Raw genomic sequence first — 22,516 nt, 5'->3', positions numbered from 1 at the left:
TCAAACCACATCGAGGACAGTGGCCCAGCACCCACCAGCCTCGCTCAGGGGCCAGGACTTCAAGCACCACTGCTCCCAGTACTGGCAGGCGGCCCTGGGCCCCACCAAGCCAAACCCTTTGATGATCCCATGGGTCAGGGATGGGAAGGGCCGAGCTGGTGCCTAGCCGCTGTGCTCAGGGTCTCTGCACATGAACCTGAGTGTTTGCACTCTTAGCCCTGCCTCTTGTGGCTCACCAGGGCTGAACTAGACACAGGAAACAGGAGAACAAAGGACTGAGCTGGGCGTGGTGGTTCACATCTGCAATCCCAGCATGCTGGGAGGCCAAGGCGTGTGGATCACTTGAGGTCAGAGTTCGAGACCAGCTTGGCCAATATAAAATCGCGGCTCTACTAAAAATACAAAAAGTTAGCCAGATGTGGTGGTGCATGCCTGTAATCTCAGCTGCTTACGAGGCTGAGGCAGGAGAATCACTTGAACCCAGGAAGTGGAAGTTGCGGTGAGTCGACGCCATCTCAAAAAAAAAAAAAAAAAAAAAAAAAAAAAAAAAAAATTAGCCAGGCATAGTGGTGCATGCCTGTTGTCCCAGCTGCACGGGAGGCTGAGGCAGGAAGATCGCTTGAGCCCAGGACTTCAGGCTGCATGCAGTGAGCTGTGATCCCATAACTGCACTCCAGCCTGGGCCACAGAGTGAGACCTCGACTCAAAAATAAAGGACTCAGCCAAGTTCCCCAGTCCTGCTGTTTATTTTTCTGAGTACCTGGTCGTCCCCAGGGCCATCTCATATAAATACCTAACTATGACACAAAGTGTATTAGGGTCCCTGGGGATAGACAGGTTCAAAGGAGCCTTTCCCAGGGAATTGGGGGGGGGTGGGAAACAGGGCAATTAGAAACCAAATTCAACCTCAGCTGGTTAATCCACCAAGGAGCTCCCTGGCTGGGAGGAACTTGGGGACCCCAGTGGCCAAGAGGAGCCATGGGGTCTAGGGAGGTGCCACTGGGTTGTACCAAGCACCCCACCATCGACCAGCCCACCCCACCCCACCCCACCTGGGCTCACAGCTTTGGAAACCGAGGTCCCAGGAGACCAGGGCCAGCCAGCAGTTCTCAGGAGTCAGTTAGTCAGTTGCAGGGCTGAGTCCAGGTTCCTGGGGCTCTTTTGGCTTCTAGCCAGCACTTTTCCACATTGTAAGTGAACTCCCTTTTCTTTATGCTTTTGTCCTTCGAAAGATGGAGACCATGAAAAGACAGGATACCTCGGGGCAGCTCCTGTCCATATAGCCCCCAGCAAGTGCCGGCCATGGACCAGGCCTGAGCTGCAGAAGGAATCCGATGGGAAGCGGAAGCAGGAGGGCATTGGTGGTTAAGACAGCAGGCTTTGCCAGGCAAGGTGGCTCACATCTGTAATCCCAGCGCTTTGGGAGACCGAGACAGGTGGATCATATGAGGTCAGGATTTTGAGACTAGCCAGGCCAACGTGGTGAAACCCTGTGTCTGCTAAAAGTAAAAAATTTGGCTGGGCTTGGTGGCTTACGCCTGTAATCCCAGAACTTTGGGAGGCCAAGGCAGGCAGATCACTTGAGGTCAGGAGTTCAAAACCAGCCTGCCCAACATGGTGAAACCCCATCTGTACTAAAAATACAAAAAATTACCCAGGCATGGTGGCATGGTGGGGGGGAAGCCACAGAACTGGTGACACCTGCCTCGCCGTTGCGAAGGGCACACACCCGGGGACAGAGCCAGGAAAATGGAATTTGGAGGTGCTCAGGCAGGAATGGCAGTCCATTCGTTCTCATTTCCTCCCAACGCCGCCCCCGCCCACAGAACAGCAGTGAGGCCACCAACTCCAAGCCCCCATGCCAGCCCCAGTCCCCCACTGCATCCCTCCTAGGAGGAAAACAGAACCAGTGTCTCCGGGGCAGAAGCAACTCTGAGCAGACACACAGCAGCCCCCTCGAAGCCCTGACGTGAGCCCGCCTTTGCTGTGATGGTGGATGTCGCAGCACATGGCTCTCACTTCAGGGAACGAGGCTCACCTTTGAGGCTTTGGACTGGCTCAAGCGATCCTTCTGTTCAAAGATCTTAGAGTATTTCTTCAGATCCTTTTTAATTTGCTGAAACAAAAGACTACTGTCACTCAGGATTTAACATGCAAAGCAAGAAGCACAAACGCAATCTTCAAAGTTGCCGCCATGAAGTGACATCCAGAGTCATTAACAGAACACAGTGCCCCAGGAGTGCTCGCGCCTGCTCTCTCTCCCATGTTTCACGTTGAGCCTGACTTCTTTCCTGGGATGTAACCCTCCTCTTCGTTCTGACCTAATACCATCGGCCTATTTTACCATCATTATGTAAATCCCAGACAAATCACTTTCTAATCCCACCAGGACTTTTTAATAGCCCCTGGCATCTTTTCATCCACCCCTTGGGTTCATGTAAAACTTCCCTCAACAAGCTGAAGACCTCAGTTAACTATCCTAAAGCTGTTCTATTCCATTCGTTTTTCACTGTTCCCTTGTCTCTTCAAAGGACCTATCCCCCAGTCACCAGCCTAACCACTTTTCCTTTCAATGCCATAATCACCTCCACATGCCCTGCACCTGAGGGTGGGGGACGCTGACCTTGATCTGCTCCTGGCTCAGGAGTGTTGGAGGCCGGGGCCGCCACAGCAGCTGGCAGAAGCGGTCCTTGTTGTTCTTCTGCAGGAGGCGTCCCTGGAAAGTCCACAGCCAGTACGCGTTGTCCACCTAGGCCAGGGCAGGGACACACCAGGACATAAAGGGGTCAGCAGAGCCACAACAGTGACTATGTCACTTGCTGAACAAGGTCCTGGATATCGGGCACACGTGTGAACCAAACAAAGCTCTACCTCTGCTGAGCTGACATGCAGCAGGGGAGGTGGTCAGTAAATGAAAGACACAAAATATGTAATCAACCCAAGGTGCAGGGCACACAGCAGCTGGAGCAGTGCTCATCACAGCACAGGCCTAGGTGCTCCTGCTGGCAACAAGAACCCCGCGCCCGATGTAAGCCAACTGCGTCACCACATGCTGCTCGGTTCCACTGTCTTCATAGCAGGACTCTCTCATGAAGGACGGCACCTTCACTGGCACCCAGGATAAACTCCCTATGACAGGCTGGCATTGTGGGAGCTAAGTGTTTATACCTCAAGCAGAGTGGTCAATAGCTTAGAAGGTCTTTTCTTTTAATGGGGTTAGGGTTTCACTTCGTTGCTCAGGCTAGTCTCAAACTCCTGGGCTAAAGTGATTCTTCTGCCTCTGCCTCCTAAAGTGGTGGGATTCCAGGTGTGAGCCACTGTGCCTGCCCTAAAATGGTGTCAAGGTAGGCCCCACGACAGTAACATATGAACATACCTGAACCCAGGCTGTGATCAACACACCCTGATTTAAATGTGAAGGTTTCTAAGTCTAGACACTTGTAGTAATATTCGGTAAGTTGATACTCCTAAAAGTTCAGTATCTCATTCAATAAAATTACCCTAATTTGATCTCATAGACTCTATTTGCATGGACGGTTTAAGCGTCAATACCTCCATCAACTTTCTAAAAGTCACTAAATACAAGAAGTCCTCGGCAAACTTAATCAGCAGTTTTCAAATAAGAACTTGTGGGTAAGGCGGCGGCTGGACTCGACCACTGACTCCAAAGAGAAGACCTTCATGTCTGAGGTTATGGAACTGTTCACACTTTAAAGGAAATGACTCCTCTCTGCAGAAAAACACTCATGCATGACACACTCACACTCCCTTTCAGGGGTCCCTGGGCCCCAGGGTAAGAACCCCCACCACGAGTAGGGGCTGCTCCTGCCACCTCTTCTATAACCCAGAATCCTCCTCCTCCTGCCACGAACACCAGCTGAGGCTTCTGTTAAACACCATGGCCCCTCCCTGAGGTCCCAGGACAGCATCAGAGTCAGTGGCCAGCCAGCACTTCCTGCTTCTATCCACAGCCAAAGCTATGCCCTCGGGCCTGCACCTTATGGCTCTACCAGGACACAGAGGTGACTACATAGCGCCCGGTAGGATCCCACTCAACATCAGAGGCCATGTAGTGCTCTGCGATGTTCATGACCGTGCAGTCCGAAGTGTCCACAAACGCTAAGGCACCATTCATACTGCAGAGACAAACAGGACCGTCAGGTTCACGGAGACGCATACTTCCCGACATCCCACTCCTGAGAGGCACAGCATGGGGTCCCCAGGGAGCCAGCCTTGGCGTTAACATGGAAACAAGCACAGCAACAGCCTCTGGTGGCCACTGTGAGACTTACAAATCACAGCTTGCAGAGTGTGCAGTATTACTTACACGTGTCTGCCATCACTACTATTTTCACAGGAAATATTATCTGAGGCTAAGTAAGCCTCCAAAATTACAGTATCAAGTGTCAACAATGAAGCAAGGGAGAGCAGCGACAAAAGGATATTCTTTTAACTCAGGGCAGAAAGCTGGAAGCTTCTCCACAATTTTGACACACTGTTGGAACGCAGCTGAGACCCATACCACCTTTCAATGCCATAATTACCTCCACATGCCCTGCACCTGAGGGTGGGGGACGCTGACCTTGATCTGCTCCTGGCTCAGGAGTGTTGGAGGCTGGGGCACCAACCACAGAGGTAAGGCAGCCCCACAGCTGTGTAACTAATACCCTCCCGCTAGAAGAGAGGGCACTGACCTCCTGGGGCGGGGGCGGGGGGGTAACTGCATTGCTGGAAGGCACTTGTTTAACCACGAAAGAACCACAACCCACAGACTGGTCAGCCTGTCACTTCACGAAAGCATCCGCGAGTGCTTATTTCCATCTGCCCTGGCTTGGCCTCAGTCTTGGAGTGTCACGGATCCGCAAAGGTTCAATAACATCCCATCCACTGACACCGGGGTAAATCCTTTCTGTGCGCAACACGCCCTCTACCAAGAAGTGGGAGGAGGAGCCAGAGCGCAGGGTGCAGGCGCCTGAGGGGTCTCCGCCGCAGCAGGCAGAGCACTACTCATGAGGCAGACAGGTTCAGTGCGCGGACACCCACCTCCTCAGGCCCGCCAATACCACAAACTGTCCTTGGGGGCTCCAGAAGATGGTGTTTGCTTGCTGCTTGTCAAACATCTCTGAAAGGAAACAGAGTGCCCGTCACCAGCTGTGAGGGCTTCCACCCCAGGATGAAGTAAGGAACCAAGGGCAGTCAAGGCCGGGGGGCTTGGCTGGGGGTCACGCTACCCATGTGGGCACAGCTGGTAATGCCCGATGACCTCGGAAAACAATTTTACAAAATCCATTGCTAAGTACCCCTTAAGTCATCATCCATACTTTAAATGGGGGAAAAATAAAGAAGGGACAGGGGTATTTCAAAGCAACACTATTTTCCTATATCCTGAGGTACAGGGTACTTCTGCTTGCCGTCTGTCTTCTGACCTAGAAGACTGATTTAAGTCTCTGGTCAGTCTGCAACTGCCCGTATGTTTCCACCAATGGGAATTAATGATACAGCCAATCTTGTGGTCTACTGCCCACTGAGAGCACCACGCACCTGCCAAGCTCCAGCAAAGTGAAAACGAAACTAAACTCCTCACAGAACCATGTTGCGAAAGGCGAGGACAGGCGATTCCAACCCTTTACAGGTACAGGGCCAAACCCACGGCTCTGCAGGTGGGCATAAGGCAGCCAGTCCTTTGTGGGAGGAACACAACCCCTTGCTACCTCCCGGCTGCCACACACATACACACCACACCTGTGAAGCAACAGGCAATGGTTCGTTCCATCCCCACGGGTGCCGGGCTCCGTGCTGAGCAGAGACCCCCGGATGAAGTGAGGAGCCAAGGGCAAAGACAGCAGATGCCATGAGACGGGCGAGGGCCACTGCACCACTGTGAGCAGCAAGCCCCAGGTGGGTGAGTGTAGTAGCCCTGGAACCAGGTGCACTGGGGAAGACACAGCCGCATGGAACAGCTCTGCACACCCCACAAAGTCAGAGACACCCGACCCAGACTGGGGACTGGTGGGAGCATGTCCACAGGAAGTCACCCCAAGCCCAGAGACAGCACCTACAGGCGTAAGAGAAACAGCTTCACTTGAGACGATGACAGAGAAAAGAAGCCTTGAAAATACTTGCTTAAATATGAGGGCCCAATGGGGCTCAGAGAGGCGCCCTGCCCCGCAAGGAGGCAGCACCACTGGGCCATCGCTCACTTCCGTCAGCCGAGCCCACCGCGCCCCCATTCGCAGGTGAGTCCTGCCCAGCAGCGGTCCTAAGCCAGTCAAACGCTCACTGCTGGGCAACTAGGTCCTTATCTGTGCTGACCTGTTCAGAAAAGGAAAGGGACCAGGCTACTTACTGATGAGTTCAATCTTCCCGTTGTTTTTGACATGGTAGAAAGATACAGATATCCGCGGAGCCTCTCCATGCAACACAGCAAATTTACTTCCATTAGGTTCCCAGGCAAAGGCTATGATGGTTTCTAAAATTGACAAAAGAGACCACTTCCTTGTTGGTATTCAGAACAGAATACTCTTAATTAGTTAAAATGTTCATTATTCAACCAGAGAGAAATAGCCCCCAACATTTAAAAGTTCATCAAAAGGACCACAGAGCAAGCATCAGCAGGAAAAGGTGCACATTCCTGGAGTTTCAGAGGCAGCTGCCTCCACTCATGTGAATGACCTATGTGAAACTGTTCCCTCCCTAAGAGCAGGATACCCACGGTATCCTGGGCATCCAGGACAAGGAGCCTGACGTCGCAGGCAGCTGTGGATGCCACTTCCTTTGCACCTAGTGTGGCGTCTACACTAGGAATCCTGGCTTCCTGGCTCCCCGCCAGGTTTGACGTTTGCTCACCTCTCTATTTTTCTCCTTCCTCCCTCCTTGTTTCTAGAGTAAAACAAAAAGCCAACCAAAAACACAGGCGGCATCTCTTCTCTCGCTTTTGTAGACAGGGTCTTGCTGTCACCCAGGCTGTAGTGCAGAGGTGCAGTCTCAGCTCATAGCAACCTCCGCTCCTGGGCTCAATTCATCCTCCCACTTCAGCCTCTCCAACAGCTGGGACTATAGGTGTACACCACCACACCTGGCTACTATCTGTATTTTTTGTACAGAGAGGGTCTCACTATGTTGCCGAGGCTATAAACACATTCTGTGACCTGGAGATGGCTATTAATGGTGAGAGTTCACGGTCCTGACTCCGTTGCTCAAACAACCCACTAGCAGGAAAGTGTTAAAAGCCAAGTGTAAAACAGCACTTAGGGCCCATCCACCTAAAAATGACTAAAATAAAACTTGCCTTTCATTTTGACCACATCCACAGGTACCTGTTTTTCCCTCATTCGGAAAATTTCAAAATTTGTGACAACAACCTGTTTAAAAAAAAAGGAGGGAAAGGGTGACATTCTGGACATTGACAACATGAGAAAAATGTTTCAATCAAAGGACAACTTCATAATGAAAGATTTGATTTGCATGTCTGGTTCGCACACATGAGCATCTGCTGTGATGGCAGCCGCAGCCCTCAGGAGAGAACACAGTTCTAAGGCTGGAGGGGAACTGCCCGCACCCCATCTAGAGGCAGCTACCGGACATGCGTGAAATAATCCGACCAGATCCCACCTTCAGGAGCCTCCCTGCCCTCCACACTCTGGCACAAGCAGTCCCAGGGTCCTCACTACAGTCTGCGGGCCAGGTCCACAGGGCCCAAAAGGCCCACCCATGGGGCTGGTGAAACTATTTCAGACAGTGGGGTGTTCTGCAGCCATGACCTTCCAGAAGTCCTGCCCCACTCCAGGAGGCTAAGGGGAAACCGCCCCAATGTCCACCAAAAGAGGAAGGAGGCAAAGAAACGTGGTCCACCCAACAGCAGATTCCTGTTCAGACTCAACACTGCGGACACGCCGTGGGAAAACTGCTCCATGAAGGAGTTAAGACACAGAGGCTGCAAACTATCTGATTCCAGCTGCGAGTCTGGAATAGGGAAGTCAGAGACATTACTGACGCCAGGAGCTGGGCAGAGACTGCTAATAGGTATGGTGTTTCTTTGTAGGGTGATGGAAACATTTATTTTTTATCTTTTAAAAATTATCTGTAGAGATGAGATCTCACTGTATTGCCCAGGCCGGTCTGAAATTTCTAGCGTCAAGTTATCCTCCCTCCCACTTAGGGTGAGCCACCACACCTAGCCAATGAAAACACTGTGAAATGAGTGATGTGGCTGCACAACCCTGTGAACACACTAAAAGCTGCTGAACTGCCCCACCACTTTAAAGAGTGGAATACTTCCATTACAGGAAAAACTCAGACAATGTTTTGATAAGGTAAGTATTAATTATCAACTACACACACACAAAATCTGAGTATGCTACTCTTTGTGCTTAGAAAGAAAATAATATCCTCGAACAGGCACAGTGGCTCACACCTGTAATCCCAGCACTTTGGGTGCCCGAGGTGGACAGATCACCTGAGGCCAGGAGTTCAAGACCAGCCTGACCAATACGGTGAAACTCATTTCTACTAAAAATACATAAATTAGCTGGGTGTGGGGGCAGGCACCTGTAGTCCCAGCTACTGGGGAGCCTGAGGCAGGAGAATCACTTGAACCTGAGAGGCAGAGGTTGCAGTGAGCCAAGATTGTACCACTGCACTCCACCCTGGGTGACAGAAAAAAAACACAAAATGATATTCTCATTTTATCAATCAATATAGAAAAAAGGTGGGTGTCTGGGGACATTTTACTGCATTCCTTTGTGAACTCTAAACCATGTGAATGTAATATCTATTCAAAACTTATTTTGGAGACAGTGTCTTGCTCTGTGGCCCAGGCTAGAGTAGAGTGGTGCAGTCATGGCCCACTATACCCTTGACCTCCTGGGCTCAAGCAGTCCTCCTGCCTCAGCCTGCCAAAGTGTTCGGATTCTAGGCATGAGGCACCACACCCAGCCTATTTGAAAAACTTTTCTTAAAAAAAAAATATACTCTACAAATAGAATATGCCAAGATCTCTAAGACTTGCCAGGTATATCAGGAAGGTGTCAAAATAACCCACAAATCTGAATTTTAAAGTCCATTAACAGCCTCTAAACAATACAGTGGTCACTGAGGAGCAAAGGATAAGGAACCTCCAGTTCCCGCGGGCACCCACGTACCTGGGTGCCTTTCGGAGTCCTGTCTACTTTCACACACAAGTAGTCTCCATTCTTTTGCCAATGCAGCTTGCAATCCACCACGTTGAACAGGTTCCTCACTCGGATCTCTTGCCTGGTAGGCAGCTGCATCAGGGTTACCCTGGCTGGAATATCTTTGTGTTCAGGCACCCAGAAGGCTATTATGTTACCACCAGGAGACCAAGAAAAGTCTCTGCAGATCAGGAAAATAAAATGTTACAGCAAAGACCAAGTGATGATGAAACTGAAAAGCAGAAGACAATAAAAGAACTCATTTGCTATACAGAAGCTCAACGCTGTCACAGCTGACGCTGAGCGCTCACTCCACACAGGCACACACTGCTCTGGGCATGGCACACAGCTTCTCAGGTCTTCACCAGGACCCTGGGGCATTACTGCGCTCACTGTAACAGGGAGTGAATGCAGACAAAATATGAGCAACCCCGTCACACACAGACTCATATCAACTCCAGCCGGGGCTCTGTCAGCCCACTCTTAGACAAAGTAAGTTTTGGGCAGGCAGATCCGGCTATATGACATCTAAAGATTAATTAAGGTGTCAAAGGGGAAAACGGCAAATCAAGTGTAAGCAATGAGCAAGAACGAGGGCAACTTCCTCTAATGGATCAGGTGCTCAGCAGAAGAGCTGCTGGAAGGAACGGTTCCTGAGCTCACCTACGCGAAAACCAGCTTTATACACGCGGTGTGCTGTGTTTTGCATTTACTGAGAACCAACGTCCTGGTCTTCTTTTTATGTGCCATAATTTTGCCCAAAAATGTAAAAATAAAAGGAGTAAGAAACAACAATGTCCTTGGATTGCTGGTAGAAGTTCACTGCCGTGATACTGACCAGTTCCAAGAGTTTTCTGATAAATAAAAATGTGCCAATTCTTTGATAATGAAAATGAGCTGAAGGCCCCCCAAACTCTGCCTCAGACAGAAGAGTAATAGGAAAACCTTTCGCTTAAGCAAAGTCCCCTCTCTTCCTTAAAACGCTGAAACCACCCTCCCAGTTTCTAGGTCAAAGATGAGGTAGATGGAAGGAAGCCAACTCAAGACTCTGGCCTTGAAGATTCATTTCTGGGCACGCACAGAGTTGCTGAAGTGGTGTCTCGAGGGTGGGTGGGCCCAGCGCGGAGCAGCCTTGCTGCCCATCGGCTTGAGCCTTCATCCTGGCATTCAGAACAAACTCACCTTAGGCTGGGCACAGTGGCTCACACCTGTAATCCCCACTTTGTGGGGAGTCAGGCAGGCAGATCACTTGAGGTCAGGAGTTCAAGACTAGCCTGGCCAACATGGTGAAACCCCTCTTCTAAAATATACAAAATATTAGCTGAGCATGGTGGTGCGCCCCTGTAATTCCAGCTACTCAGGAGGCTGAGGCACCAGAATCCTTTGAACCTGGGAGACGAAGGTTGCAGTGAGTCAAGATCATGTCACTGTATTCCAGCCTGGGCAACAGAGCAAGACCCTATCTAAAAAAAAAGATTAAAAAATGACTGGGTGTGGTGGCTTATGACTGTAATCCCAGCGCTTTGGGAGGCTGAGGTGAGACCAATTTGGCCAACAGTGAAACCCCATCTCCACTAAAAGTAAAAAAATTAGCTGGGTGTGGTGGTGAGCACCTGTAGTCCCAGCAACCCAGGAGGCTGAGGCAGGAGAATGCCTTTAACACGGGAGGTGGAGGTTGCAGTGAGCAGAGATCGTGCTGCTGTACTCCAGCCTGGGGGACAGAGTGAGACTGTCTCCAAAAAAAAAAAAAAAAGATTTTTAAAAAAGAACAAACTCACCATGTTCTCTTCAACTGGTTAAGAACTGAGTGATAGGCTGGGTGTGGTGGCTCACACCTATAATCCCAGCACTTCGGGAAGCCAAGGCAGGTGTGTCACAAGGTCAGGAGTTTGAGACCAGCCTGGCCAATATGGTAAAAACCCCATCTCTACGAAAAACACAAAAATTATCTGGGCATGGTGGTGCGCACCTGTAGTCCCAGCTACTTGGGAGGGTGTGGCAGGAGAATCGCTTGAACCCGGGAGGCAGAGGCTGTGGTGAGCTGAGACTGTGCCACTGTATCTCAGCCTGGGTGACAGAGCAAGGCTCCATCTAAAAAAAAAAAAAAAAAAAAAAAAAGTACTAAACGAGAGAGCAAATAAAGGAAACCACCTGCAGTGGAAAACATCTATGTCCCCCAAATTCACAGGCTGAAATTCTAACCCCTGGGGTGATGGCATTAGCGGGGGACTTTGGGGGCTGAGCAGGTCATGAGGATGAAGCCCTCAGGAATGAGATGAGGACCTTTACAGAAGTGGACCCAGAAGCCTTCCACCAGGTGAGGCTGGACTGAGGGTTGCCCATGAGGAAGTGGGCCCTCACCAGTCAACAGGCGCGGTGACCTCGGGCTCCCAAACTCCAGAACTGGGAGAAAGACATCTCTGCTGTAATAAGCAACCAGCCTTTGGCATTATGTTAAGCAGCCTGAACACACTAAGATACCAAATTGATAAGAACACTCACTTTATCCCAGAGATCTTCAAACTCTTCTTGTCTAGAAGACCCATAGACTGGCCAAAAAAAGGGGAAGGTTACAGTTGAGTCAAATCATGTCAGTGTCTCAGTAACACACGTAACTTTTCACAAAAGGAAACGAGTCTGATGTGAGTTTGCCTAGGGAGCAGTGCGCCGAGAGGGTGACGGTGAACCCACCCACCCATCCACCGCCACGAGCCGCAGTTCCAAAGCCCACTGTAGTAACTCCCACCCAGGACTTCCCACAGCTGCGCAAGGTGGGCAGGTGGGACTAAGGAGCTTCGCCCAGAGCAGGAGCACTTAAAACGGCGCAGGAGACAGGCCTTTACTGCGATCTGTGAAACCTCCTCCTCCTCTTCTAGCACAAGTAAGTAAAGGCACCACACCCCGATTACAAGCAAGGACAGGATGTGTGTTTCCCATCACTGAAGCCACTTACAGGAGTTTCATAGATGCTAAGTGTATCCAGGGTCATTCTGGCAAAGAATTTACCATCATGGCTCCACCTAAGAAGAAAACAGAAGTGCCAGCGTATTCCAATTACAAGACAAAAGGCTACAGAGGTTGTTAACAATGATCCACGTACTTAAAAATAGGCCAATGGGCTGAGCTTTCACAGTGAAAACCTCTCTTCTTGTGCCCCGTAAGGATGTCCCAGATGATTATGGCCTGAGGGTCATCCTGCGTGTCCATCAGGGGGCTAAAGGTCACCAGGTACCTAGAAGAGAGGGAGGCAACACTGCATGCTATCCTCCTCTCCCGGGAGGATCACAGTCTGTCTGTGCAGCCAGAACAAGCAGTCAGAACTCACGGAACCAACTCTCTCCCTAGAGACCACACTCTCCCAGCCCCAAGAGATCCCAAGCGGAGTGGGAAGCAGAAGCAGCACTTGTTCGTTCTTGGTGTCAACACACTGCAGGCATTCCAGTTTATCCAAGATCAGCACAGGAAAAATCACGCAGATCCTACACAAAAGTCTGCTGAGTGATCTAGAGGGAGACGCAGTGTGGAATTCTGTCTTTTTTTATTTTTTATTTTTTGAAACAAAATCTCACCCTGTTGCTCAAGCTAGGGTGTAATGGCATGACTTGGCTCACTGAAACATGTACTTCTTGGGTTCAAGCAATTCTTGTGTCTTAGCCTCCTGAGTACCTAGCATTATAGGTGCTCGCTACCATGCTCGGCTAATTTTTGTATTTTTAGTAGAGATGGGGTTTCCCCATGTTGGCCATGCTGATCTTGAACTCCTGGCCTCAGGCGATCCACCAACCTTGACCTCCCAAAGTGCTGCTGGGATTACAAGCATGAGCCACCACGCCCGACCGAAAGAGAAGATTGTGATTCAGTAGGTCTGGGGTGTAGCCTGAGACTCTGCATTGAAGTGCCGGGAGATGCTGTGCTGCTGCCCTGCAAAACTCTGGGCCACATGAAGAGTCGGTGACTCTGCCTTTTCCTCCAGCTAAGCAGGTGGTACCCAAAGGCTGGCTCTGGAACTGTTTGGCAAGTCTCTGGGGCCCTTTGAGACTCAGCTCACCTGTAATCACTAGCCGTGTGTGGTAGGCCCACTTCTGAGAGGCCCCCAGATTCCAGGCTCCTGGTGCACACTCACTTTCTCTACCCTCTCTCAGGTGTTCAGTCAAATACTGACTAGGTATCGTTGCTGTGGGATTTTGCAGATATAATTAAGATCTCAGATCTATTGACCTTAAGGTAGAGATTACCTGGGTGGGCTTGCTCTACTCGTGTGAGCCCTTGAAGTCTGAGTCCAGGTGTCTGAGGCAGAGCAGTCAGAGACATGGCAGGAGAGGGTTTGACGAGGGAGATTGGTCGTGGTTGACTTTGGAGATGGAGAGTGCCACATGGCAAGGGATGTGGGTATCTTCTAGGAGGTGACAGCTGTATTGGGCTGGCAGCTGGCAGGGAAGGAGACCTCATTCTCCATCCCTGTGAGCTTGTGAAAGGATCCTGAGCTCCGCATGAGAACACGTCCTAGCTCACTGCATTGATGTTTAGCCTGGGAGACCCTGATCAGAGAACGCAGCCACCTATCTCTGAACTTCTGACCCACAGAGCCGTTGGCTTGTAAATAAATAGGTGGCATTCGAGGCCACTGAGTTCACTAATATGCTTTATGTCATCTCAAGAGACATGTCTTCCTCCTCCCAGGCTTTTTCACCTTCCTGTCACCTGTCCCTCTCCCATTCCCCAGCCTGGGGTCGAGTTGCTGGGCGACATGAAGACTTAGCCTGGGCCCTGCAGGAACGGGTGCTCAGGGAGTGTGTCTGTTGCATGGAGTCACTCACCTTGTTTGGTACAGTCACTGAGATTCTTTGTTATTTGGGTGTGACCTGCGCAGTTGGAAGAAAGAGCAGAGCAGATCCGTTCCAAGTCCCACCTCATCCAGGTGGAGCGGGAGAAGATGCAGATGGAGCTGAATCACAAGAGGGCTCGAGTGGAGCTGGAGAGAGCGGCCAGCACCAGTGCCAGGAACTATGAGGTGGGTTCAGGTGGGGTGAGCATTGGCCAAGCCAGCCCCACGAAGCAAGGGGACTGCACGGTAACTGCCAGGCTATAAGAAATCAGATCCCAGCCCCTGGGAGAAAGAGGGCTGTGCAGAGTACCTACCAGGCTGTAGGAAATCAGAACCCAGTCCCTGGGAGCAAGGGGGCTGTGCACGGTACCTGTCAGGCCATGAGAAATCTAGAACCCAGCTGGCTGGAAGCCTGAGACGCCCTGTGCCACAGTTGCCAGGACATTCCTTCTGAGGCCACTAATGCTGGGCGCCAGGTATAAGTTATGCTTGATGTCCTAGAGAAGGGTGGCATGAAATGGGGACAATTGTGAAGAGTGGCCCCTTGCTGTGTCTGCTCAGTGAGGCTGCGGGACTGGCACACAAACCTCCTGGTTTCCTCTTCCCTCTGGAAGAACTGGAAGGCAGGTCTGGCAGAAATGCCGAGTGGTTTAGGAGTGACAGGCTTAGGAGCTGATGGGGTGGAATGGGGTCTTGGGTCCATGCTAGGCCTTTGGGTTGGAGGGCTGTAGCAAAGAGTGCCGGCCTCAGTGGCAGCTGGGTGTTGCTCCTGGCTTGCCCAGGGCAGTAGGGGAAGCTCCTTGTCCTTGGGGAGGGAATTAGGTTTCCACCGAATGTGCGGATCTCCTCTGCTTTGATTAACGGCACTTTGCCAGGGTTTCAGTAGGTGCTGATCAGCTGTGGATGCTGCCAAGGCTCAGGCAGAGCATTCGATGGAGAGTCTCCCTGGCCTCTGTGCCCTTTCTTGCTGGTGGATGTGTCTAGCCCCTCCCCCAGACAACCTGATGCAATATATTCACACACACTTCTAGGCCCTAGAAAAACAAATAGCTCACGTCTTCTGGGGTGTGATGGTTTTTGGATTCCTTGTCCCTGGCCTGCAGATCCTGGCTGCCGTGTGTTGTGTGGGCTTAGGGAGCCCAAGACACTGCCGGGGTGGGTGCCGCTGCCTCTGGGGCGGCTCCCGTGCTGCTTTGAGAGCTGTTTTCCCTGAGAGGTTGGGGCTTTTGCTCATGGCCTGGGTGGGTCCTAGGAGGGACAGTCCTGGTGGAATTGATGGGATGGGGAGGGAGAGGACACAGGAATCTCCCTGACTATTGAGGTTCCCTGGTTAGGGGTGGAGAGGTGGCACCAGTTTAGTGGCACCATTAGTCTGGAGGCAGCGTGCTCGTGGCACGGCTCTGGCTCTAGGGCAGGAGGATGGAACGTGCAGCCGTTTGAGTTTCTCTGGGCCAAGAGTCCCCAAGGACAGGGCCCACCTGACTGTCCAGGATTTCCATCATGTGGCACAGCTTATGGCACCTTATGGATGCTGACAAATGTTTGATTGAGGGAGGGGTCACTGTAGGGTCTCTGGAGCCCTTTCTTGGGGAAATCCAGGGATGCAGGTGACTGAGCTTACACCTGGGGCTCCCTGCTGAGCTCCAGCCACCTTCCAACAGGCCTTTCCTTCCTTGCCCACAGACACAGCTGCATGAGACCCCAAGAACAGTCCCAACCAGTAGTTTTCCAATTGTTCCTTGGAGTTCCACCTGGAAATACCTATTGGGGGTGAAACCTAAGTGTCTGAAGTCCAGGGACCTGCCGGCTGTCCTGTCTGCACTAGGACTGGCAGCACCAGGCCCAGTGCCACATCTGGCTTGTGACAGTGCTGAGCGGAGCCCTGCTACAACCCCAGCTGTCTTCTTGTTCTGCATCACAGAAGGGTCTCTTGGTTGTGGTGAGACGACTCTTGCAGCTCACAAGGGCTGGAGTCCCTCCGAGGTGCGGGTCAGCCATCAGAAGGTGGCCACCCTCTGTCACACCTCTCCTAGGTTTTGGGCTGGAGTACCCTGGACAAGGGTAGCACAAGCACGTACTCTGCCCTGGGCTCCATGAGTGCTTGGCGCTTCCTGAGGAAGGCAGGGCGAGAGGGCCCAGAGTGCCGGCTCCACCAGGACTCACCGTCTTCACCTCCCGGGACTCCCGTACCTGGCAGTGAACTCAGCAGGGCCTGCGGGTCATTAGAATCAGGATTTCTGAGCATGGTTCTTGGTTCTGTCCCATCCTAACCAGCGAGAGCCACGTGGCCTCCCCAAGGCCAGTCCTGCGGAGTGGCTCTGGAGGTTCACGTGAGATGCTGTGGATATGTGGCAGAGTTGAGCCCAGTGTAAACTCCTTCTGTCTGCAGCCTCCTGTCCACGCCACCTGTCTCTGCCCCTGTCATCTGCTCGCTGGGGGAGTGCCAGCTCATTTTAGTGCCGGCCATCATGTGCTTAGTCAGGACCTGCTGGTGCTGCAGAGCTCAGCTTCTCTACAAGGTCCATTCTGAATTTCACATTTCCCGTGCTCCCTTTCCCTGCAGAGGCAACCGCTGAGCAGATGGTGTGACAAGTGTGTGTGTGATCTGTGCCAAGTGCCCTTCCTGGGAGCCCTGACCTCTCACAGTGCTCACGTCACGGTGTCTCAGTGGGGGCGCCAATGCTGGAGCTGGGTCCCAGGTCCCGTCCTGGCTCTGCCACTGACTTGGCTGGCGGGTCCTGCTTGGCTCTTTTCTGCACCTCGGTGGCCCGTTCTGAGAGAGGTATGGGGGTGAGGGCTCCCCGCTGACCTTCCCATGGGTGGCATGTGGCATCTTCCTCTTGTTCTCTTGACAGCGCGAGGTTGACCGCAACCAGGAGCTCCTGACCCGCATCCGGCAGCTTCAGGAGCGTGAGGCCGGGGTGGAGGAGAAGATGCAGGAGCAGCTGGAGCGCAGCAGGCAGTGTCAGCAGAGCCTGGATGCTACCAGCAAGAGGCTGCGTGAGAAAGAGGACAGCCTGGCCCAGGCCGGCGAGGTGAGTGGGGCCTCTGCTGGACTGGGTCCCCCCTTCTGAAGCTGTGTTCCCGGGAGAGGAAATGCATGCTCTTGTTTGCCTCTGCAGCACCTCCTTTGTGTTTTTAGTTGTGTTTCCCACATGGGCAGCTGTGTTGTTTGCATAGCTGTAATCAGTAGAAGTATTAGTTTTCCATTCTGTAGTTTTTAGTTAAAAAGTTGAGCGTTTGATCCAGGCATGGTGGCTCACGCCTGTAATGCCATCACTCTGGGAGGCGGTGGCGGGAGGATCACCCGGTCAGGAGTTCAAGACCAGGCTGACCAACATGGTAAAACCCATCTCTACAAAAAATACAAAAATTAGCCAGGCATGATGGTGGGCACCTGTAATCCCAGCTACTTGGGAGGCTGAGGCAGGAGAATTGCTTGAACCCAGGAGGTGGAGGTTGCAGCGAGCCAAGATCATGCCATTGCACTCCAGCCTGAGTGACAACGGGAGATTCTCTCTCAAGAAAAAATGAGCACTTTTTTCTTCTGTAATTATGAATTTTAACGGTTGAGAATCTGCTTTTTGTCGTTTGTGAATGTTCAGTGTGTTTGCGTTCACTCGTCATATCTATGTGGCAGGTAGCCCATCGTCTAGCCCTCGCTTCTGCTGACTTTGGACAGACCCCTAGGTTTGGGTTATAAGGTCCCCAGCGATGGCGGTCTCTGTGTCGGTTGCTCTTAGAGCCCTCGTTGAGGGCTCCAGTTTCCCTGCAGCCTTCCCTGTCGTGGATGGTGGTCTTTTCTGGAAATAGTTGTTGTATTTTCGGGAGGCTTAAATAGGCATGTGTGGATTTGCATTTCTTTGACTACTGGCAAGGTGTGCAGGCATCCGATGGCGTCGGGGAATTGCCTCAGAACTGGAGCCGGTGTGAACTGCAGTCCGTGTGAAGGTTGCGTTCGTTTTAGAAACAGTGGACATGGGTGCTGGTGGAAACTGGAATCTTCTGACCTCTCCTGTCCCTATTCTGTGGCAATCAAGATCGCTGGTGCCAAAAGGAAACATGAAAATCTGCTGGTGTTGGGGTGAAGGTGTAGGGGTCCGGGTGAGTGCACATTCTCCATCTGCAGCTCTTCTGGAAGGGTCCAGAAGCTGGTTGTGGTTATTTTTCTGGGCAAGCCTAGGGAGGCGTGTTCAGGTTGTTCCCCCAGCTGCCTCTGGAGGGAATGTGGACAGGAGAGGAGGCGTGATTGGCTTCTGAGAAGCCACTCTTACCTTGCCCTTGCTCTGGGTTCCAGGCCCTGTGTGCTGGGCTGTGCTGGAGGCAGGTCGGGGATTCCATGGGGAAGGGTGAGTTGTGCCCAGCACTCCACAAGGGGCAGAGGAGCAGGAGACTGTAGGAGGTACAGGGCGGTGCCCGGTGGGGCGGGACACAGTGAGAGGAAGCTTGTCGCATGCAGGTGCTGCTGCTGTGCCCTGTCACATCTAAGCCAAGGTGGCAGCTCCTCAGGAAAGCCTTCCCTGCTCACTGGGCCTTGGCCTCCTTCTCTGGTGACAGGGCCCTGTCACCCTCCTTACTCTGGAATTATCTTATGTGCCTCTTCCTTGCCGAGTGTCCTGCGTCCCCTACAACACGGGTGCCCCTGCGGGCAGGTGGGCTCGGCTCTGCATCTGGCTCAGCCCTGGCACCTGCTGTGTATTAAGACCTCTGGGAGGATGTGTTTATTGTTAGTATGTTTTCAATACCTTTCTTCTTTTTTGACTCCCAAGTTGGCCCCTCACTATTGTGGTGAAGTAAACCGTACAGATTGTGGGTGTGCAGGGAACCCGCACAGCCCCACGCCGGCCTTCCCAGAGTGGCATTGGGTGGACATCGGTGATGGGCTTCAGCGGCCCTGAGCTGGGCATGGGTTCTCTGGGACAGGGAAATGAGTGCTGTGGCCTCCTTGTTTGCGGGGGTGCCGCCCAGCCAGGTACCCCAGGTTGTTTGCTGTGTGAGTTTGCCATTGTCCTGCCCTGGATGCGTGGTGCCCAGAGCTGACATCACCCCCATGTGTTTCCGTGTGTTCACTTACAGCGATGCTTCTCAGTGTCCATCTGGCTTTGCACATTGGTTTGACCCGAGGACACCTGGGGTTTTCTGAGCTTTTCCAGGGGGTTAGGGTCCTCAGAAGGTTGCCTGTAGGGGATGATCAGGAGGAAGTGTGGCGATTTGGTTGTGTTGCATTTGGGTTCCGTGATGTCAGCAGAGCTGCACCTGCTGTCCTGGAGGCTGCTGGAGGGACTGCTGGGTTTGCTCAGGGACCGCCTCCCCAGGTGGTTCCTTCCTGTGCCAAGCACTCCCTTTCCAAGCACATGGCCTGCCAGCAGGTACTGCCCAGCCCTCTGCAGAGCCTCCATCTTTGTCCTTTTGGTTGGCCATTGCCTTGCTGTTGTTCGAAGGTGATGTCATTAGCAAACAGCTGGCACAGTAGCATGAGGGTGGCTAGGGAGGGATGCCAAGAGCCACGTTTGGAGGGAAGGCCAAAGTGATGGTGTGGCAGGCACATGGATGGATGCCTGGTGGGACTTTGGGAGTGTGGGGCACTGGCACAGAGACTGCCAGGTGCCAGGCGTGAGAGTCCAGGCCCATCTTGGCTGGTGGGGGCTTTTGCTTCTGAAGCCTCCTCACCAAGCCTCCTTTCCAGGGGCCCTGGCTGGGGCCTGGGTGTTTTCCATCAGCTCTTGGGTGGCCTGTGGCAGGCTCTGAGCTGTGCTGTTCTGGAGCACCTGGAGAAGGGTGGGCCCTGCATGTCAGCGTCTGCCTGGCTGCATGTCCTCCTGCAGGAGGTGGCTTTGCCCCCTGGCCCCCTGCTCCCCTGCTCCTCTGACCCCCCACCCCTCTGCCTCTCTAATCCTCTGCCCCCTCCCTCATGTCCCTCTGCCCACTGCCTCCCTGCCCCTCTGCTCCCTCTGGCCTGTCCCCCTGCCCCCTGCCCCCCTGCCTCCCTTCCCCCCTTCCCCCCTTCCCCCCTGCCCCCTGCCTCCCTGCCCCTCTGCCTCCTGCCCTGCTCATGGTCGTGGCTCACTAAGTGGCTCTCTGGCCCCCTCTGCTTTCAGACCATCAACACACTGAAGGGGAGGATCTCGGAACTGCAGTGGAACGTGATGGATCAGGACATGCGTGTGAAGCACCTGGAGTTGGAGAAGCAGGAGCTGCAGGAACAGCAGGACCTGCAGCACAAGTGGGTGGAGGCCAGGGTGTGGGGTCAGGGCAGGAGCTGGCAGGGGTCGGGTCATGGGTTGGGGTGTGGGGCCTGCCTCTCTCCTGGTGGCTAAGTGGGATGTGGATGCACTCCCAGATGCTGTCCTAATTCACAGTCAGTCAAGAGGGGCAGACACTGAGACCTGTGGAGCCAGGACCATGAGCCCAGAAAGTGTCCTCATGTTCCTAGAGCAGAGTGGGGGCAGCAACTTTCTCGCACTCCTTCCTGGAGAGGGCTCCTGCAGATTTTACTTTATTTTTTGAGGCAGGGCCTCACTCTGTCATCCAGTCTAGAGTGCAGTGGCACAATCATGGCTCACTGCAGCCTCGACCTCCTGGGGTCAAGCGATCCTCCTGTCTCAGCCTCCAGAGTAGCTGGGACTGCAGGCATATGCACTACACCTGGCTAATTTTTTGTGATGGAGTCTCACTCTGTCACCCTGGCTCGAGTGCAGTGGCACCATCTCGGCTCACCACAACCTTTGCCTCCTGGGTTCAGTGATTCTCCTGCCTCAGCTTCCTTAGTAGCTTGGATTACAGGCACCTGCCAACACGCTCGGATAATTTTTTGTGTTTTTAGTAGAGATGGGGTTTCACTTTGTTAGCCAGGATGGTCTAGATCTTGTGGCCTCATGATCTGCTAGCCTTGGCCTCCCAAAGTGCTGGGATTACGTGTGTGAGCCACCTTGCCTGGCCTCTACTTTTCAATTTATTTTATTTCTTGTAGAGATAGGGTCTCACCATATTGCCCAGGCTGGTCCTGAACTCCAGGGCTCAAGTGATCCTCCCTCCTCGGCCTCCCAAAGTACTGGGATTACAGGGGCGCGTCACTGTGCCCGGCCTAGGTTCACCTTTTGAACAGCCGTTCTCATTGGTCATTCCCCCTTTCTCCTGCAGACCTGCTAAGGCCGCAGGCCGTGGAGTCCCAGGCCACTGTGCAGCGGGCCCCAGCCCCCCATGGAATGCAGATGCCGCAGGGGGAACCCGCTGCTCCTGTCCCACAGCCTGCAGGAGCTGCTGGCCAGGGACACCGTGCAGGTGGAGCTCATTCCTGAGAAGAAGGGTCTCTTCCTGAAGCATGTGGAGTCAGGAGTCAAGAGCGCAAGTTTGTCCAGAGGAGGCTGCCGTGCGCGCGCCTATTCCACACATTACGGGGCGAGGCGAAAGCCTTAGTGGAAGCGCGTCCTGCGCGAGGACGGGTGCCCTGACTGCGCCGCGGCCCAGCCTTCGGTTCCGAATCTTTTCCTTGCGGAGTCTCCCGAGGTTGGCGGCTCCGGGTGCGGCCGCGGAGTGGCCAGGTTGAGCCGGCGCTCGAACTGGATTCTTTACGGCCCGAGTCCCACCCAGGTCTCGCGAGAGCTCAGGCGCAAGTGTCGCGATAAGTGGGCGCGGGCGGAGCGGAGGGAGATCTGAGCGGCGGCGGCGGCAAGCGCACAGTGGGCCACTGAGGTGAGCGGCGCGCGGCTAGTGCGGGCGGCGGGAGCCGGGAGTCCCGGGGGTGCCGGGGGCGACAGGGGCGGAGCCGAGGGCCCGGTGCAGGTGCGCCTGCAAGGGTAGGGCCTCAGGACCCCGCTCTCGCCTCGTCCCCCTCTGTGCTCTCTCCTCTCCCCAATCCCTGTCCCCACTCCCTGTCCCCACTCCCTGTCCCCACTCCCTCTCCCCACTCCACTGTCCCCACTCCCTCTCCCCACTCCACTGTCCCCACTCCCTGTCCCCACTCCACTGTCCCCACTCCCTGTCCCCACTCCCTGTCCCCACTCCACTGTCCCCACTCCCTGTCCCCACTCCACTGTCCCCACTCCCTGTCCGCACTCCACTGTCCCCACTCCTCACCTCTGGTTGGGCCGGGGACAGCGGGTCCTTCGCCTGGGGCGCCGCAGCCGTGCTTTGTGCAGGGCGGGCGGCCGGGGGGCTCGCACTTGTGGCCCCAGCCCCGGGGTCCCGGTGCCCGCCGTGGGGGTCCCTGGGCTGGGGCGCGGGCGCGCGGAGGAAGGGGCCTGAGCCGGCGCCTGGTGGGGAAGTCGGGGCTGCGGGGACTCTTGCCACCCTGGTGGCTCGCGCGGGTCCGCTCTCAGGAAGGGGGCATGTGGGCCCGGTTTCCCCTCGGGGATGGTCTGGGCCGCCCTGGTCTCGTCTGGGCCACGGAGGAGTTGGGCTGTGGAGCCTCCTTCCAGGCGGGCCTGCATGTGCGGGGCTTGCAGCCCGGGGAGCTCGGGGGGCTCTGCTTGCACCAGGCCAAGGTTCTTGTTGAATGAAAGCTCAGAAACTGTAGCTGCAG

The 22,516-nt window shown here is 53.7% G+C and overlaps 3 protein-coding genes across 4 annotated transcripts in view; 2 read left to right on the top strand and 1 right to left on the bottom strand.

The window, feature by feature from the left end:
• Nucleotides 1–7,247: 7,247 nt before the first annotated feature.
• Nucleotides 7,248–12,691, bottom strand: LOC101027740 (eukaryotic translation initiation factor 3 subunit B-like). The gene is made up of 5 exons (XM_010331603.3): nt 12,271–12,691; nt 12,124–12,190; nt 11,673–11,719; nt 9,141–9,351; nt 7,248–7,361 (listed from the first exon to the last, which is right to left on the bottom strand). The coding sequence occupies exons 1-5, from the start codon at nt 12,375–12,377 to the stop codon at nt 7,263–7,265; spliced, it is 531 nt and encodes a 176-aa protein (XP_010329905.3). The 5' UTR covers nt 12,378–12,691; the 3' UTR covers nt 7,248–7,262.
• A 1,150-nt stretch (nt 12,692–13,841) lies between these two features.
• On the top strand, nt 13,842–21,413 carry LOC120364685 (mitotic spindle assembly checkpoint protein MAD1-like). The gene is made up of 4 exons (XM_074406822.1): nt 13,842–14,181; nt 16,851–17,030; nt 20,094–20,218; nt 21,136–21,413. Exons 1-4 carry the CDS (start codon nt 14,104–14,106, stop codon nt 21,311–21,313), a joined length of 561 nt encoding a protein of 186 aa, XP_074262923.1. The 5' UTR covers nt 13,842–14,103; the 3' UTR covers nt 21,314–21,413.
• Nucleotides 21,414–21,594: 181 nt separating this feature from the next.
• MAD1L1 (mitotic arrest deficient 1 like 1) overlaps nt 21,595–22,516 on the top strand; it is a 397,602-nt gene continuing 396,680 nt past the window's right edge. For both annotated transcript variants that reach the window (XM_074406819.1, XM_039470915.2), the window contains exon 1: nt 21,595–21,687. The gene's annotated coding sequence lies outside the window, so the exon portion shown is untranslated. The remainder of the gene's footprint in view (nt 21,688–22,516) is intronic.

Source organism: Saimiri boliviensis, chromosome 1 (assembly GCF_048565385.1).
Source record: "Saimiri boliviensis isolate mSaiBol1 chromosome 1, mSaiBol1.pri, whole genome shotgun sequence".
In the NCBI taxonomy this organism is placed as follows: Eukaryota; Metazoa; Chordata; class Mammalia; order Primates; family Cebidae; genus Saimiri; species Saimiri boliviensis.
The sequence above is the reverse complement of the archived record's forward strand: the minus strand, read 5'-3'. Positions and strand labels throughout refer to the sequence as shown.